Genomic DNA, 19,995 nt, shown 5'->3' on the forward strand with positions numbered 1-19,995 from the left:
ACGTGCTGTGCCTACCAGCAACTACAAATCTGTCATGTGTGCTACGGCGGTCCTACAGAATAGTTATAGTAAACTCCGAGACGCCTATATTAAATAATAGTCGTCATGTTTTAAAATAAAATTTAAAAAGCGCAAAACATCTAAAAAATATGTATGAATATCTTTAATAGTTGGAGGGTTTTTTTTTGTCTTTATACTTTTTTAATAATTTTGTTGGCTCGAGTTTCGCATTTCTATTCAGGCACATCTGAAGACCCCTATTCACTAAGAGTTTTCAGTGTGACCTCTACTGCAGTTGAAAATACTTGAGAGCGGAGACTGCATCTTTTGATTTTTCTGACGATGTAGCCTATCTCTGTGTAGATAGAGTGACTGAATTTCTTTTAGCACGAGTCCTTTCATTTTTGTCCTCAGCCATCGCAACAAGGGCATATGTGCGCCTTTCTGCTTAATTTCGGAGTAGGGGTGCTGTGTGTTGCTGGGGTAGAGTCCGTTTTAGCAGCACTGCATCAACATGGTGAGTATGACATCGAGCACCTGCACGCAATGCTTCCACTCTTTTACCGTTATCACAGAAAAAATATCAATATATTAAGATATATGCAGTGGCTCCACTATTTTGTTTACGTTAGCTTTCATATATTTTAGATTAGCTGTCAGATATAGGTTAAAAATCCTCTTTTTAGCTTAGCCTGTTAGCCCTAGCAGGTGTTTTTAGCTGTTGCTTTATCACTTCTAACAGCTCTCTTTTAATAATATATTTGTCATATTGTTAGATATGCTTTTGGTGTCAAGATGGCTTATGTTACACTGAATGTAAGTTTATTCAATTTAAAGCAGGATATCAGTGGAGCTCTTTATTAGCTTCCTAGCTATAAAATTAGCCAATATGGAGAAAAATAACCTGAGTTGTGATCAATTGTATGACCATTCACAGTGATTGGACGAAATATTTTAACCCTTGATTGGACAAATTATATTACGATATGTTTATTAAAGCAGAAATAAGAAAATAACTTGATGGCAGACACGTGTCACTTAGGTCAAAGCTGGGTACCAGGTGTGTTCATTCATTTGACCTCCAGACGCTCTCAGGTAGACTGTCAGGAACATCTGACACACTCATTTTTAAACCTGTCACAGTTATCATATCTAAATCTGTCAGAGTTATTGCAAGTTCAAAATTTGCGTTTACCAATGTATAAACAAACCTTAGTAGTAATTAGCATACATGCCATAATTTAGTGATTATTTATAACATCACTTTTAAAAGATCTTAGGTTTGTTCTATATCAATTGTTTCTTTAAAAAACACTTAAAGCTATTTAATGGATCTTGGATATGGGTAGTCACTAAAACAGAAGCGATATGGCAATTAGTTAGCCTGATAAACCAGACTAAATGTGAGAATAAATGTGTAATTTAGTCTGGTCCCGATGAATGAGACATTGGAAGATTGTTGATGAGAACAACCCAGTGTCTTTCAACCCATGGCCGTTTCTCAATATACGTTCTTGCGTGCTTGTGATACTTCATCAGCCTCAGCCCGAGCACTGTTCGAATTGCCGAGAACCCAAAACCGAGATCGCACCAAATCCCCGGATGTTGTTCTCGCCCTGCCTTCTTTATCGAGTATGCATCAGAGCAGACTTGTGCGTTCTTGAGATTGACAGCTGTCCCAGCATGCACTGCGGCAGCAGCAGCTTTCAATGGGGCGCTCCATTGAAACTTAAAAGTTATCTTTTCTGTTGCTGTTGTTCAATAAAAGTACGTTTTAAGATCATTTGAGGCGAGAATATTATACTTTAAAGCGTCTCTATATGGTCCATTTACTGATTTAATGCGTAATTAAAAAAAAAGATTTCCGAAGTTGAGAGGACCTCGGCAACCAGCGGAGCTCCAAAGCTAACGGCAGCCATGGCTAACCGCAGCCTGTCTATAGCAGCCCTCTCTCGGCATAGCCGTGTGTCATGGACTGCTGGCTCTGATGGCGATTTGTTTTTTTGTGTTTTATTTGGCAAAATGTTAATTTGATTTGTGTTTATCTGACTGTGTTAATAATTATTCCCCCATTAAATGAAAAAAGTCAGAATTTATTATTACATAGAGACTATTAATAACAGGAGGTGAAATGCATCTCTAGACGAGCTGAGCCTGTGGTGACGTCACGAGTACGCTTCTGTTCAAATTGACCCATATCTATGCTGCGTGCTTGTATTCTCACCAAGTCCAGACTTTCCTGTGTTCTTGCCAAGACCGGACTTGACGAGAACGCAAGTCTGTACTTGTGTTCCCGTGAATTGAGAAACGGCTCGTGTCTGTGCCTATCGGCCAACGCTCTGACTAATGAGCGCATCTGACTGTGACCTAGGAAGCACGACAGAAAGCTGGTGGGGGAGTGTAAACAAACAGCCTGTCGGTAAAACGGAGAATACGTACTTATTAAAAAGGAATGAGCGTAGAACCTCTTCTTGTTCATGTTTCAACGAAAACCACAAGTCTAATCCTTCCAAAACTGATTCCAAAGCGGAGTCAAACGAGAACTATTCAATAGTTGTTGCCATCTTCCTTGTTGTGCTTTCTCCAGCTTTGCGCAGCTTTGTCGTCCGGCCCTCAAAACCCCACCCGCTTTGCATCCAAAAATTCAAAAACACATCTCTGCATTGTGATCAGCCCGCCACTTTTTGGGCCTGGGGCATCCGTTTAACCTTAACCATCCGTTTAAATGGGGTTGTTGTCTGCTGTCATCAAACCACGTGTAGCCATAATGTTATTTTAAATATAACAAGCATGTGACTACAAAGGCTTCCTGCTTAGAAAGGCACCACTACTACCTCATATGTCACATTTGCAGGGCTTTCTCATCAGATATTTTTTTTCCTGTGTACACATCAACGGAGGTTAGGATGCTTTCAAAACATAACACATTGGAACCTGTTTTCAATTACAACATGGACATTTGTGGTTTACAAGAGGGTTTGAAACTGAACAAAACTTTTGCACTTTTACCAGAAAATGTTGTGTAAACAGGCCTTAACTATTTTCTTGGTCTCAATAAGTTTGTAAAAAAAGAAATTTTAGAGTGCCAAAAAAAGTACTATTTCATCCTTTTTTTTCCCAAACCCATTTTCTAAATGTAGCAGCCATCCACCTGCAACCTGCATCTGGTCAGTTAGTTTTTATTTGTATGATTAATTTAGAATAGCCACTAAAAACGTATTTACACCATTTATTTTTCATGGAAACAAGGTAAATCTCAAACATATACAGCACAAAGATATAATGGTTATGACATTGTCAAAAAATTTTTTTATTTATTGATCTCCTTTGCAGCCCTGTCAACATAGAACCATGAAAATAGAAATGACAAAATGTGTATATACATGTATATAGATGGTTACACTTTACTAAATTAGGTATATATGAAATGCCCATCTATAGAGAATGTATATGTCTTGTTTCTACAAGAAAAAGTCAAAGGACTTGGGCAGATCAGATCATTACTTCTAATGTTTTTCTTTAGCTATGGAAAAACAGTTTAGATTTAATATTAAGCTAGAATATTAACATTTTATGATGAAAGATTACATTTCATATTCTGACATTCATAGTTTTTACACAATACCTCATGAATGGTTTATATTCACTTTAAATTGTAGACATATACAGGCAGCTGAAGACCCCTGAGTCCCTGGCCCCAGTAATGCTGCTACTGCTTGGTTAGTTTACCTAACCTAGCTAGCAGCTAGTTGGTATATCTGAGGGACTCTAAAAACATATTTGAATCTTGATCAACAGACTATACAGATAAGGTTCTGAGGCAGACTTCCCAAGTTAGAACATCTTTAAATTGCTTTTTAATGAACAAGTAAGGACTGACACATTTTCTGACGTTATGGCTGCAGTTGGCTGGAGATCACACTTGATGTCCCTGCTCAGTAGGTAGCCCATACCGGCCTGAACCTGGGGCTCTAAACACTTCAACATCAGTTCAAAAGGAGCTCCAACTTCACATCCTTTCTGAGTAAACAGTCCGAACCGGCTTGCCCTAAAGACCCAGGACTCTGCTGTTTTTGAGGCTGTGAAGCCTTTTGAGTCCCTGGACTTGATCAGTTGCTATACAAGTAGAGGCAATTTACCATTTAAAAGTTTTTTGTTTGTTTTTTGACAATAGCTTATTTGATTTTTCTGTTTTTGGAAAACAAAGTATGAGTCAACGATAGAAACAAAACCAAACAAAAATCCCACATGGTGGCAAAGACAATAAAAAATAAAATAAATGATATAAGTAAATTAAATGGATGAATACAATGACAAAGCTAAACTGACAGTTGAGAGGGTGTTATAGAACCACTCAAAGATTTTAGCAGGGGTAGGTAATTCCAGTTCCTGAGGGCCAGTATCCTGCAACTTTTGGATGTGCCTTTGTTTCAACACACCTGATCAAGTACTTAAATGTTTGAGAGGACTCTACAGGAACTGAGTGCATACTGAGGAGGTAATTCAGCCATTTGATTGGCTGAGTTGGACCAGCCAATCAAATGGCTGAGTTGGACCAAGGATGGATGTAAAAGTTGCAGGATACCGGCCCCCTGTAACTGGAATTTACCAGACCTGTTTTACAGTATAGTGCTTGGTTAACATCAAAACTCAAAAGTCTAATTCTAAATGTTTTTCCAGATAAGCCATGGATGCCTTTCTGTACAGTCTGTGCATTTGCAGAACCAATGTAATCCAAGAAAAGAGTCCAAGTTTTGCCAAGTCTTACTCCAGTAATTCAGTGCTTCCAAAGGGCTGAGTTCCATTGTACTTTGGAACCACTGTGAGAGCTTAGGATGTTCCACTCAAGTAGATGTCTCATCTGGCATTTAAACGGTTTTCATGCAAAGCCTTACTACTTTAAAAATATCCAATTGAAATAAATTATAAAGTTTTGTTTAATACCTTAATATTAGATTAGAAAAGCAGTTGATAACTCTGGAAGTTTGTGTGAAAGTGTAAACACTTTACTGACATGAACACTTTTTTAGAATTCTTTTATTCACCAGGGTTGTCATGTATCATCCTATTATTTACAACCACTTGTAAATAAGTAGTCCCAAATGTATGAAAAATTAATCTGGTGATAACAGATAAAACAGTTTGTCATATGTTACTCTTGTGTATTTTTCTAAACCTTTTAATTAAAATGTGACATTGGTAGGGTGTCTATTTACTTTTGTAATTACATGTGTATATATGTGCTTTTGGGTTATTGACCAACTTAATCTCATTTATGACCAGGCCTACATAATGACAACTGTTTCTGACCTGGTGTGACTAGCTTCTAGAATTAGAGCTAACAGGTCTACCAACTTGAATGGTTTGTTTGAAAAAAAAAATAATTTCAAAATTTTTGCTTGTTGCTGTTGGTTTTAGAAACTTTCTGTAGCTTACATTTAGTGCTACTCTGCATCACGTTGAACTTCTGTGTTAGCATGTGTATGCTTGTGGTGTGTTCAAAAACAGCTAAAAAGAAGTTACTAAACACTAGAAATGGGTTTAACAGATGTAATGGTTGAATGAGATCCATACTTTGCCATGTTTTGTTTAAAAACTCCAAGGAAAAAATTGGGACTTGCTTATAAAAAGAAAAGGCTATGTGATCGGCCAACAAACCCTGAGTGTTGTGTGTTGTCTTTTTCGCTGCCCAGCCAACGTGGCAGGTAGATTGACAGTTTCACCTGCCAATCACAAACGTTTTCCGCATATGCTGGGTTTGTGTGTGCCAATTTCATGCTATAGATACTTATAGCCACTTTATTAGGTACACCTTTCCAACTGCTCGTTAACACTTAATTTCTAAGCAGCCAATCACATGGCGGCAACTCAGTGCATTTAGGCATGTAGACATGGTCAAGACAATCTCCTGCAGTTCAAACCGAGCATCAGTATGGGGAAGAAAGGTTATTTGAGTGACTTTGAACGTGGCATGATTGTTGGTGCCAGAAGGGCTGGTCTGAGTATTTCAGAAACTGCTGATCTACTGGGATTTTTACGCACAACCATCTCTAGGGTTTACAGAGAATGGTCCGAAAAAGAAAAAACATCCAATGAGCGGCAGTTCTGTGGGCAGAAATGCCTTGTTGATGCCAGAGGTCAGAGGAGAATGGCCAGACTAGTTCGAGCTGATAGAAGGGCAACAGTGACTCAAATAACCACCCGTTACAACCAAGGTGGGCAGAAGAGCATCTCTGAACGCACAGTACGTCAAACTTTGAGGCAGATGGGCTACAGCAGCAGAAGACCACACCGGGTGCCTCTCCTTTCAGCTAAGAAAAGGAAACTGAGGCTACAATTTGCACAAGCTCATCAAAATTGGACAATAGAAGATTGGAAAAACGTTGCCTGGTCTGATGAGTCTCGATTTCTGCTGCGACATTCGGATGGTAGGGTCAGAATTTGGCGTCTACAACATGAAAGCATGGATCCATCCTGCCTTGTATCAACGGTTCAGGTTGGTGGTGGTGGTGTCATGGTGTGGGGAATATTTTCTTGGCACTCTTTGGGCCCCTTGGTACCAATTGAGCATCGTTGCAACACCACAGCCTACCTGAGTATTGTTGCTGACCATGTCCATCCCTTTATGACCACAATGTACCCAACTTCTGATGGCTACTTTCAGCAGGATAATGCGCCATGTCATAAAGCTGGAATCATCTCAGACTGGTTTCTTGAACATGACAATGAGTTCACTGTACTCAAATGGCCTCCACAGTCACCAGATCTCAATCCAATAGAGCATCTTTGGGATGTGGTGGAACGGGAGATTCGCATCATGGATGTGCAGCCGACAAATCTGCGGCAACTGTGTGATACCATCATGTCAATATGGACCAAACTCCCTGAGGAATGCTTCCAGCACCTTGTTGAATCTATGCCACGAAGAATTGAGGCAGTTCTGAAGGCAAAAGGGGGTCCAACCCGTTACTAGCATGGGGTACCTAATTAAGTGGCCGGTGAGTATATATATATATATATATATATATATATGTGTATGTGTATATAGGAATTATTTTCTGTAGGTGTGATCTTGTTTGGTCATATGAGTAGAGAGAGAACGGTACATTTTCTACAAAAAAATGCAAAAATGACTAGATAGGGGGTAAATAAAATGTGTTACAGATTCTGACCAGAGTTTTGGCTGCAGCGGTTAGTAGTTTACCTCAGATATGCACTGAGATTTGGCGAGTATCTATAACCCCAGTGGTAGGCATGCTGAATAACACCAAAGAGCATGTTTTACAGCTGCAAAGTTAGTTTCATCAGTAAAACAGGTATTTGAGCACCTATAGAAGCTGGTTATCCCCCCTACAGATTTCATTTGATTGTCGTTTGGAGGGGGTCAAGCGGACTGGGCAAGATAAGGGAGTACATGCTGGGTCAATTTCCCCTAGGTCTGAGATCCTTATGGGTCCCCACAGGGAATGGTCAGCATCCGCATGAGGAAGTCTGTGTGCTTTTGACCTATATAGCATGACCGTTACTCCGATAAAGAAATGTCTCAAGTCAGACAGGCTGTGTTTGCTCACACATCAAGTATGAGGGCCCCCCCCCACCCTCTCCTCCAGTACTTCTAGAGATGTGTTGACTCCATCTTTTAAAGCTCACCCCTTGCAGTGTGTCACTAGGCTTTCTTCTGACCAATCCAAAATGAAGAGTAAATATATCTTACTTTTTTATATCCTCCATGTATTAATCTCTGTAGCTCTTCTTCTTCCTGCTATCATTTTCCAACTATTACACTGTCATTTGCTATGGATTTTGTTATTGTTTTGTTAAGGTATTCAGATCACTGAAAACAAAAGACTTAACATGTTTTTTCCAAATATGTTGATGTTCAGACCAAGTCTACCTAGAACAAAACAATAAATCTAATATATAAATACAGAAAAAGTAACAATCTTTTTAAGGTGACCACCGAGATGGTGATCAAGGGTTAATAATATTGAGGAAATGGGAATTAGTTAAAGAATTTGATTTGATTGAAATCACTTAGACTTTATCTAGACTGTTAAGAACACAAAGAGACGGATAATGGGTTTTTAAGTGTAGTTTAACTGGCATTGAGTTCAAGCATCGCAGCCATTGGACTCCCCCTGGAAAAGGAAAACATTTTATCACAGATTAATTGGCCTTTTTTCCTGAAGTGTGCACAGAAAAAGATATAAATGATTCTTACCGATTGCCAAGGAGAAACCCACCAAAAGATCTAAGCCCACAGTGAGTGGATAAAAGCACAGCTTGATGGGAATGATTCTGGCCTCTTAAACCTAAGCGAATATTGATCTGAGGTTTCTGGGCTGAGATTGAGCTTCTTTTGTTGTTACATCTTTGTGTAACAACCATGAAAGCTCTGTCTGGCCAAAAAAACATGATAAAAAATGAGTAGTAGAAGGGTTAGATAGAAAAATTAAGTAAATTTATGGAAGATGCAGCACTTATGCATTATAAAATGTGCCGCTGCTTCACTGCTGTGGTAAACCAGGTTTGATGGTTTGCTTCCATTTTTCTGTCATACGAGTTATTTTATTTAGTTCATTCAGATTTAGTATGTCCATTTGAACCTTCAAACAAAGATGGTAACAAAATCATCCATTTATCACCTAAAACATCTCCTCAATTAAAGGACTGATGTCTCAGCAGGACCTTTAAAAACTAATTCATGTTCATACTTAGTAGAATTGATTACTGCACCAGTATCCTCACAGGTCTGCCTAAAAAGTTGATTACAGTTGCAGTTTATTTTAAGACACTACTTCCCACCTCCTCATACAGCTGAATTTTATTAGTAATATATATCAAAATATCATTTAGTGTAGTATCGTAACTGGACTGCACTTATAGTACCTTTTCAAATCAGGAGTCTTAACCGAAGCATTTTCCACTATATTAAGGAATTCACCCATTCTTCCACATACTCTCACACTGAGGGTGGCATGCTAGATAGTAGCCACAGCTGCCCTAACAGAAGCCACGCTGCTGTACACAGGGTCTTCTGACCACCATCCTACATAACAGCTACTGAAACGCTTCAACTAAATATTTACAAAATGGTGTGTTAGAGGATTTTTGTCAAAATTGCAAAATAATTGTAAGAGGTTTGTTCAGGGATCTTGTGGGCAAACTTGGCAGTCTTTCTCATGCTTTTTATTTTATTTTATTTTGGATGTCAAATTTATATCATATCGACCAAACTTTAAAAATGTTATTTTGAGTTGGTGCTATATAAACAGATTTGAAAAATAACTACCTAACTGTGCTTTATTACTCATAAAAAGAAATACAGTTTTTATCATACCTGGCTTGTCAAGTAATCACCACCAACTACTTTTTTCTTGTTTATACTTTCCCTTCCCTTTGCTTTTTTTGTTTTACTACAATGTCAGGTTGAAAATATCAGTAAAATGTCATCCATTACCATTTCAATTATTACTGATGCCAGAATGATGAAATGACATTTTACTGAAGGCTCCTAATTTATTCTTAAAGTTACTCTGTTTGATAGTTATTAGGGAGGAAAAACCGAATGAATGAACATTGTTCTGTCTTTTTTTTCTGTTCTAGTTTTTGGGTTGTAATTTTACAATACATGAAAGTATCCATAAAAATAATAGAACATTGAATAAGTTAAAAAGTATTTACCGTAAATATCTTTTTTTTTTAAAGACAGTTTTTATTTCCAATGTTTGTAGTGTCTATCAATAACTTTATATACTTTTCCTTTTTTTCTTACAGGCTTTGTTTGGCGTGCAGCTGGTGGTTACCATGGTAATGGCCAGTGTTATTCAGAAAATTTTACCTCATTACTCCTTCGCAAGATGGCTACTGTGCAGTGGCAGGTAATATAAGATCATTCCTTACACCTGAATGATTTGATTAAAAATGTAGCTGATCTCTGTTAAAGTTTGACACATTTAAAAGTGATACATGTTGAAAAGGAACAACAGCCAAACACCATGGCTAATGTGTCCCGTTTTCCCCTTTATGAAGAAATTGAGCAACATCTATTACATTTTATTATATGTGCATTATTATCAGTTTATATGCATGGCAAGCTATGTTTTCAGATAACAATAATCTTACTTCTTTCATGAAATATTTCAAAAATATGTATTTACCAACGTACAACTATGCTTTAAATCCTGCAGGAAGAAGCACAGATACTTTGGTTATTGAACACATGGTAGTATGTTTACTGAAAGCAAACCTTCTTGCTCTTATTGACACTATGACAAGCAATGAGCTAGGGCTGCAACTATGATTATTTTGTTAATTGATCTACCCTATTGTTTTTATTTAATCAATTAGTTAGCAGATTGCAAAAGCTAACTTAAAGGATAATTAAAACTGACTTTAAACCAAGTTGAATTTAACTATGCCTGTTGAGGAGTTTTGGATTGAGCATATTCACAAGAAAATGTTTGTCATCTTAAATGTAAATTGTTTTTATATATTTCACAGTTTTTGCATGATTACCTTTCTTAGTAGGATGCTCTTTCGGTTAATGGCATGTATTAGTCTCTATAGTATAGTCTAGTTTAAGATTTATACATTTCCAAATTAGTTGACAGATATTTCAATAATCGATTAATCTCAATGAATCCAAATAATTGTTTCATCTCTACACTGATCTGTTATTTAAAAAACATTAACTATTAAAAACAATGGTTTCAACTCATACTCTGAAGAGTAATGGGCATTATAGCAAATCAAATAGTAATACTGACAGGCTTACGCAATGCTGGTTGATATAGCACTCACGAATATTTAAATTCCTAACAATTTTACATGTTTAGTGTTAAAGTTTTTTTACAACTCACCGAACAGAATAAATGCTGTTACTTGAGTTACCTCTGTTCCCTGAGCTTTCCCTATAGTGCCATTTGAATGCTAAAGGGACCTGCAATTGTTCCTTTCTGCCTGACTTTCTGTCTTGCTTGGCCAATTTCGCAAACCCGGCATCTCCATTGATGAGCGACGTACAGCTCCTAGTAGAGTGCTGGCACAGCTTTTACAGTTGTGTGCATTTAGTTTTCTAACAAACTGACAAACTTGTGAGTGAGCCAGGAAGTAAACCTTGTAATAATGGAGAGTGAAATTGAAAGCGAGTGGAGCCATGCTTCCTTTACTTCATCAGGATTCAAGCTGCACTTTCCTGTACATATTGAGGTTTTTTGATAAGTTTTGAATCCCATTTTTGGAAAAATACAATTTAGAAGTCAAGTCTTGATTAGGAGGCGGTATGAAATTCTGATTGTATGACACGGCATCAGCTACTAAACACTACTTGGGTATCTGAATCCTTTCTGATGAGATTTATATATAAAGAATAACCAGTTCATAACTAAATGAAAGAATATATATATTTTAGCATCAGAAAAAGATAGGAGGGTTGTTTCCCCCACTATGTTATAAGCCTTGCAGGCCGCCAGGCTTTACTTGCTCCCCCCAGCTGACCACACAGCTCTGATATTGTTCTACCTGAGTTTCTCATATACCACATTTCATTCACTTATCTTGACTATAAGTTGCTTCTGTGTACTCTTGAATAGCTCCCCATCCCCCCCATCCTGAAGGTTCTTTTTTTCTTATTTAGCCTTTCCTTCAGTTAACTGGTTATCCAGGGTTTATTATTGGGGAAGCATTTCACCGTTCTGGTGGGATAAGTGTCATCAACACAAAAATTGGAATATTTATACACTCAGTCATTGTATTTATTTCTTCTTTGTTTGGGTGACACAGTATAGCTTTCATAAGGAGGCTCATAATTTTGAGCAAAGACAAACAAAAATTAGACCCGATTTCCCTAAGAGGATTCTTGCTTTAGAGATGTACGAGTCCTGAAATTTGCCTAAAGAAGTCCAAAGTATTCAAGTTAAATATAAACTGAAGTATTCTTTGTTTACTCTATTAAAGGTATACTATGCAACCGGTGTTGATTTTCCAGCGAGGCTCCCCCCAGAGGGCGAAAGTAAAAGTGCACTGTCGTAAAAATGCTCAGCTGTTCTCCTGGTTTCTCCTTCAAGCCAGGCGCGGTTGTTTTGAGCTTAGCAGACAGGCGAACGCAACAAATGACTAACACAGTGAAAGTATGAACATGCACACAGAGAGAGAGAAACCATTCCAATGTTACTTACAATCGCATCAGCAGAAACGCTAGGTCCGCGTCAGCCTTGCAGCCTTCTTTTTATTTTAGCTCTCGCCATTCGGAAAAAGCTTGCCTGATGTTCACCCGTGTACGACTCCTCTCTCTGTCCGGAGCCCTTTTCCTCTTTCTTGCCTGCTCCGACATGGGCTTTCGCTGTTTTCACGCTGGTTCCGCCATGATAACTGCACAAAGATCGCCACTGTGCTAGCAACGAGCATGCTTTTAACTGGGGGCGTGTAGCAGTTCTCGCCGTAAAGCAAGACCGACTCTCGCGAGACTTCTGAGCCTGTTGGTGCGGGCCGAGGGCTCCTGCAATTGCAAGTGCTGTATTTCCCCCACAGACCACCAGGGCGGCCGAGAATACCTTTGTCCAACCTGAAATGACTCATTTAATCATCCAAAACGTTATGGAACACATTAATTAACTGAAAAATGTTGCATAGTGTGCCTTTAACAAAGATTGATATGTAGAGCCTCATTCTATTTAAAATAAAACAAAGGAATATGTTTGTTTATTTGTTATTTTGGATACTTTATGGTTGTTAAAAGCTGTGTGATTTTCTGGACGCAGAAGAGAGACGATAGACCAAAGAGAGAGAGATGAAAATGATACTGGCTCACATTGTGACCACTTATTGGTCAATAGAAATGTTCTTGCCATCCCAGGTATTAATTTTCTATGAATCATTGCATGCAATTTGTGTGTGTGTCTGTATTTTTCTTTTCTTTATTTTGTTCTTTACTGAACCACATATATCAATTGAGAAACCATACAATTGATGTTATAGACAATAACTGCTGATAGGTGAGTAATAAATACATACTTCCAACTCTGTCTATAAATCTGACATGCCAGGATGCCCCCTATTCAGCAGCCATAACCACACCTCCATTCTCCTCCTTCTCCCGTCTTCAAATTTGAATTGATGAAAATAAACCCCACTAGAGCTGCTTACTATATATATTGGTTGTTTTGTTTCTCTAAAAGCACAGATTGATGGTTGGTGCTGATGAAGGTGGTTATTGCTGTACGTTGTAACAGCTTGGTGGTAAATGTCTATTGTACATTGTTTAAATCAAACTTGATGGTATACTAATGTTTATTAGATCCATATTGCATAGTGTATCATGGTATACAGGTGCTGGTCATAAAATTAGAATATCATGAAAAAGTAGATTGATTTCAGTAATTCCATTTAAAAAGTGAAACTTGTATATTATATTCATACATTACATACAAACTCATATATTTCAGATGTTTATTTTGTTTAATTTTGATGATTACAAATGACAACAAATGAAAATCTCAAATTCATCATATCAGAAAATTAGAATATTGTGAAAAGGTTCAAAATTGATGGCCCCTGGTGCCACACTCTAATCAGCTAATTAACTCAAACCACCTGCAAAAGCCTTTAAATGGTCTTTCAGTCTAGTTCTATAGGCTACACAATCATGGGGAAGACTGCTGACTTGACAGTTGTCCAAAAGACGACCATCGACACCTTGCACAAGGAGGGCAAGACACAAAAGGTCATCGCTAAAGAGGCTGGCTGTTCACAGAGCTCAGTGTCCAAGCACATTAATAGAGAGGCGAAGGGAAGGAAAAGATGTGGTCGAAAAAAGTGTACAAGCAAGAGAGATAACCGCACCCTGGAGAGGAATGTGAAACAAAACCCCTTCAAAAATGTGGGGGAGATTCACAAAGAGTGGACTGCAGCTGGAGTGAGTGCTTCAAGAACCACCACACACAGACGTATGAAAGACATGGGTTTCTGCTGTCGCATTCTTTGTGTCAAGCCACTCTTGAACCACAGACAGCGTCAGAAGCGTCTTGCCTGGGCTAAAGAGAAACAGGACTGGACTGCTGGTGAGTGGTCCAAAGTCATGTTCTCTGATGAAAGTAAATTTTGCATTTCCTTTGGAAATCAAGGTCCCAGAGTCTGGAGGAAAAGAAGAGAGGCACTTCATCCACGTTGCTTGAAGTCCAGTGTAAAGTTTCCACAGTCAGTGATGGTTTGGGGTGCCATGTCATCTGCTGGTGTTGGTCCATTGTGTTTTCTGAGGTCCAGGGTCAACGCAGCCACATACCAGGAAGTTTTAGAGCACTTCATGCTTCCTGCAGCTGACCAACTTTTTGGAGATGCAGATTTCATTTTCCAACAGGACTTGGCACCTGCACACAGTGCCAAAGCTACCAGTACCTGGTTGAAGGACCATGGTATCCCTGTTCTTAATTGGCCAGCAAACTCTCCTGACCTTAACCCCATAGAAAATCTATGGGGTATTGTGAAGAAGAAGATGCAATACACCAGACCCAACAATTCAGAAGAGCTAAAAGCCACTATTAGAGCAACCTGGGCTATCATAACACCTGAGCAGTGCCACAGACTGATCGACTCCATGCCACGCCGCATTGCTGCAGTAATACAGGCCAAAGGAGGCCCAACTAAATACTGAGTGCTGTAAATGCTCATACTTTTCATGTTCATACTTTTCAGTTGGCCAACATTTCTATAAATCCTTTGTTTTTATTGGTCTTTAGTAATATTCTAATTTTCTGATATGATGAATTTGAGATTTTCATTTGTTGTCATTTGTAATCATCAAAATTAAACAAAATAAACATCTGAAATATATGAGTTTGTATGTAATGTATGAATATAATATACAAGTTTCACTTTTTAAATGGAATTACTGAAATCAATCTACTTTTTCATGATATTCTAATTTTATGACCAGCACCTGTAGTCATATAAGACTGCTAAAAGAGAATACTATAAAAAGACCATGAAAGGTTATGCAAGAAAAGAAAAATACTTTTAGGTATAGGTTTCAATATACAGAATAATCACTTTTGTTTTTGAAAAAAAGATATTTATTTGGTTGATTGGATCAATTGTATTTTTGATTAGTGTAGAGAAGGTCTCCAACCCTGGTCTTCAAGACCTACTGTCCGGCAAATTTTAGATGCATCCACTCCTACACAGTCAATTCAAATGACTGGTTACCTTTTCAGCATCTTCAGTTTGGCAAAGGCCTCGTTAACGAGCCATTAGTTTGAGTCCGCTTCGTTGGAGCAGTGATGCATCTGAGACTTATGTTGTAGACTTTTTCAGTCCAGTTTAAGCCCAAGTTATTTTAGATTTTAAAGTAGATTTTCTCAGAAGTACTCCAACATTCTAAGAAGTATTTAAATGACCCTTTCCTTGGATACTGAATCATGGGCCACTATATGAGTTATTTACTGTAACTCCTAATGAATTTCCTGAAAGAACTAAAATTGTATTCTTTGTAACCTCTTCGTCCAGTAGGCCTCATTTAAACCTGTATATGCTGCAACATGTTTGAACACAGCTCACTTTGTGTAATTATTGCATTAAAGGTAATGTAAGGTGGACTCTCCAAAACGTGGTGTGAATGACATGCATGTAATTACCCACTATGGAGGTCTTAATGTGTTTTCAGTTATTTTTCTGAAACTTAGATTCCCATGTATCCATTTGTCTACCGTTTACTCATTTCTGCATCCATCCTTCTACGGATTCATCCATTGGTTCATCAATCAATCTGTTCATCCATATTACTGTTCTTTTCTACCTATCTGTCCATCCATCAATATGCCCGTTTATGCATCCATCAATGCCACTCATTAATTCTACTGTAGGTGTTGTAAGATCCACATTTACATGCCAAATTCCAAAATTCAAATAGAACTCTGGAAATTATAGCGTAAAAAAGTATAAATCTTTTGCCTTGGAAACTGGAAGAATATCTTGGCTCTAAACTATGAGGATCAGTGTGTTTTTGATTTATTTATTTATTTTTTAATCAGAAAGAAATTTGTAAGTGTAAGTTTTCTCTAGGAAGCTTTCAATGTGCAGTGACTGTATTATATGTATGTATCGACTGTGTCACAGTTACTAAGCTGTTGTCATTATGCACTGAGTACTTTGTTTTTTTAAAGTGAAATTGTAAAATGTATGATTTATATTATAAATCATAGTTTTCAGTGAAACTTAAATATTTCTGATAGTGATGGATTTAAAAGTAACAAACAATGGGTGAAATGTACTTCTCATAAAAAGCAGGGTTAATAAACACACAGTGGTAATTTGATTCATTTTAATGCAGTATTTCTAAATCCAAACTTATTTCAGAACAAATTTAATCTACTTTCTGCTCAATGATCACATAGTTGGATACATTTTGCTTTAATCTGTTGTAAACATGTATTATATCCACAAAAACATCTGCTTTGTTTTGTAGCTTTTGACTCTTTGCGGCTGTATTTCACTGTTTGACAAAACATCTTGTCCCTTTTATTTTTCTGCAGTCTGCGGTGGTATCAACATCCCACAGAAGATGAGTTGAGGAACCTGGCTGGTAAACAAAAGGGACAAAAACGGAAAGACAGGTGGGATACTTTTTTATTTGGGCTGCTATTCTGAAAGGTAATGGTGTAGAATGCTGCAGTTCCTATAAAAGCAATATATTTTTAAAATAGAGAGACTTTTATTCCTAAACATTGTTTTCGACTTAAATTATTTTTCATCTCCGAAAAGGTTTCATTTATGCCGAAAAAATGTTATACCATCTGTTTAGTTTACTAGCTGTTTCTGCTTTGCACCCCACACCCACCTACCCTGGCAGAGTGAATCTGAATAAGGTATCTTGACGTTAATCCTTACCATACCACATGGTATATCTGAACTAGAGATGTTTTTTGTAGTCCTTTCTCTGACCCTGTCAGAGGCAGGTCAAGTCTCTCCAGCACCACATGTTCAATAATTCCTTTAAGAAAAAAGATGGACCACTATCCTTTTCAGCTCTTTTCAATCAACTCCATTTTCTTTGTTACCAGAGTGACTCCCTCAGTCAGGGGTGGAGCTAATCCTTTTTTTTTTCCTGTGAGGTGTCTCATAGATGAAATCTGTCAAGGGCATGTTTGGTGCTAGCGTCTTACGGTGGCATTGTATTTCTGAGTCCAGGATGTACGCAGTTTTTCTCTATTCTCCACCTGTTAGTGTTGACCTCCCTCTGTTAACATGAAAGAGGCCTCTGGTATTTGTCACGAAGGACTACTCAACTTTTTTTTTGCCATAGGCTCATTCAAGATTACTATAATCCTCAGGCTTCTGAATTTGGAGATGGGAGAGAAAAAGTAATAATGAATACAAAGTTGAAAAATCTCTAGCCTACTTTGATTATAATGTTCCTGATTCTAAAAGTAACTTCTAAACCCTGTGACACCCAACCTTAGCAGCACTGAGGCTAATGATTGAAGGGTGTAATGGAACTTTTAGCTCATTATATTACATTTTATTAGGTATAGGGCTGAAACAATTAATCAGATTCATCATGATTAATTGATTATTGAAATAATTGTTAACTTATTCCGTAATCGATTAATCGTTAACTGGACTATAGACACTCTAAAATATGCATTTAGTGTACAGAGCAACATACATAGAGCAGTAACTATATCAAAATTGTGAAAATTTAAACATTTTGCATTTAAGATAAAAAAAAAAGAATGTTTTTTGTCTACCAATATGCTATATCCAGAACTCCTCAAATGGAAACGTTTTGGTTTCACCTGGTTTAATTTTGTAAAAAAAAACTTCTTTAAAGAACCTTTGGCCATCTGATTATTAACCAGTTAATCGAAAAAATTATGGACAGATTAATCGATTTGCAAATAAATCGTTAATTTCAGTCCTAATAAGGTTCATAAGAGCAAGGTGTCAAGTTACAGGAATCGCAAAATGTATGTTAGAAAATGTTCAAGGTAATTTTGTTTTTTTTAGTTCAGATTTGGTCGATCTAAGTATCGTACATTTTGAGCAACATATGAGGGGGCTCTTCCGTTCAGCAAGGTACAGGTAAAAGGTACAGGATGTTTAATTTTAAAAATACATGCACATTAAATATTAATACAGTGTGGACTGTTATTAGAAAGCATTTTAAAAAACGGCTTACAAATGGCATTTATGAAGAACTTCCAAAAAGAAAGTGCTGTTCCTCAATAGACTCTACAGAAAACTCAGAATGTAAAGGACAAATTCGGTAAGCATTTGCTGTAATGTATATTGAAACACCTGAAATGTCATATCACAGTTTTAATAAAGTTTTATTATGATACATGTTGATATTGAATTATTGTCTTCATTTTGTGTGGTAAACCCAGTTTTACTCCTTGTGTTTTTACACAGCTTTGAGATTGTCTATGTTTCTTTGTATTTTAATGTTAACACTGATTTTCTTGGTGCTATCCTCATGTACTAGGAAGTACAATGGTCACATAGACAATAAACCGCTAACGGTTCCAAAGGACATAGACCTGCAACTGGAGACAAAATGCATCACAGAAGTCGACACATTAGGTATGTTTTCAAACTTCTCCAACCCAGAGAATTTCAGACAAAGTTTATTTATGTTTTTACGTTGTATTGCATTAACACTTAAATAGTATAGTAATTTTAATTTCTTCTTTTCTCCCTTAGCATTGTACTACTTTCCTGAGTTCCAGTGGCTGGTGGATTTCACAGTAGCAGCTACAGCAGTGTATCTGATTACAGAGCTTTACTACAGTGTGGCCCAGCCCTCAGGGGAGATGAACATCAGCGTGGTCTGGTGCCTACTTGTACTCGCCTTTGTCATGTATCCTTTCATCATCCACTCCCTTCTCATTCTTAATTTTAATCGGAAATCCATCCATTAGATGTCTTGCTAAAATCTATTATTTATTTTTACATTGTAGACCACCAATAGGGAGGGTTAAACTGCTGTAGTCTACTGTATAGAGAAGATTAGGACTTTCCAGTTTGTGTGCATGCAGATGAAATGACTAGAAGGCATTTGTGGCTAAATTTGGCAATAGTTGTTTACATATACTGACTATCTAGTCTTATAAACCTGGATCTAGAGAGGAAAATGGGAGCTATCCCAAAAGACTTGCAGCTGCAACAACAGGTGATTTTAAACCATTTGAGTTAGGAGGTTCCATATACAGATCCCTTCATATTTTTCAGTTTTAATTAGTGAAAAAGTTTTTAAAAAACAAATATATTTAGTTTATGTTTCGGTGTATTTCCTTGACAGCTTTTTTTCTCTAGTAAAATCCTTTCATCCCTCACGGCCCACTACTTCAAGCTAGAGGAAGGAGGCGAACGCTCCCTCTGCATAACCTTTGCTTTCTTTTTTTTTGTCAAAGCAATGATTATTCTCATTGTCACCGAAAACTATCTGGAGTTTGGTCTGGAGACAGGTCAGTGCATCAAAAGTTTTTCTAAAAAATTACTTCAAAGAGTAGACAGCCTTTTTTCACTTCTTATGGCGAGTCACTGTTTAATCTTTCTTCACTCTCAGGTTTTGCAAATTTTTCTGACAGTGCTCAACAGTTTCTAGAGCATCAGGGCTTAGATTCACAGTAAGTACTTATGTTTTTGTGCATATAGTTGTAGTTGAAGGGGGTTCTAACATAGTGGAAAATTATTCATCTGTGCCACTTTTTATTTAAAAAAAAATCTTAGCATTATTTGTTTAGCTCTGACATTAACGCCTAAAATGACCATGATTGTTTAAATACATGATCTAATCTTCATCTAACTAATCCAACAGTATTACATTCATATTGAGCTTGTTTTAGGCTTTTCAACTTACTTGGTATACTCAATGTTATATTAACATTACTCATAGCCTGTATTTCTAAAGCACTTTTAAAATAACAAAGGTCCTCAAAGTGCTGGACATACAAATGAAAACATTAACATTAAAATAAACATAATTTCCAAAATGTCAAT

General features: G+C 37.3%; 1 protein-coding gene across 1 annotated transcript in view; it reads left to right on the forward strand.

Moving 5' to 3' along the window:
- The first annotated feature begins 278 nt into the window (after positions 1-278).
- Positions 279-19,995, forward strand: part of tmem161b (transmembrane protein 161B) — a 31,587-nt gene continuing 11,870 nt past the window's right edge. The window contains exons 1-7 of the mRNA XM_038269831.1: positions 279-517; positions 9,778-9,881; positions 16,527-16,607; positions 18,479-18,576; positions 18,697-18,853; positions 19,309-19,460; positions 19,562-19,622. Of these exons, the coding sequence (XP_038125759.1) occupies positions 515-517; positions 9,778-9,881; positions 16,527-16,607; positions 18,479-18,576; positions 18,697-18,853; positions 19,309-19,460; positions 19,562-19,622 (656 nt within the window). The 5' untranslated portion in view covers positions 279-514. The remainder of the gene's footprint in view (positions 518-9,777; positions 9,882-16,526; positions 16,608-18,478; positions 18,577-18,696; positions 18,854-19,308; positions 19,461-19,561; positions 19,623-19,995) is intronic.

This window comes from Cyprinodon tularosa, unplaced genomic scaffold, assembly GCF_016077235.1.
Source record: "Cyprinodon tularosa strain WSP-4 unplaced genomic scaffold, ASM1607723v1 ctg74, whole genome shotgun sequence".
Lineage (NCBI taxonomy): Eukaryota > Metazoa > Chordata > Actinopteri > Cyprinodontiformes > Cyprinodontidae > Cyprinodon > Cyprinodon tularosa.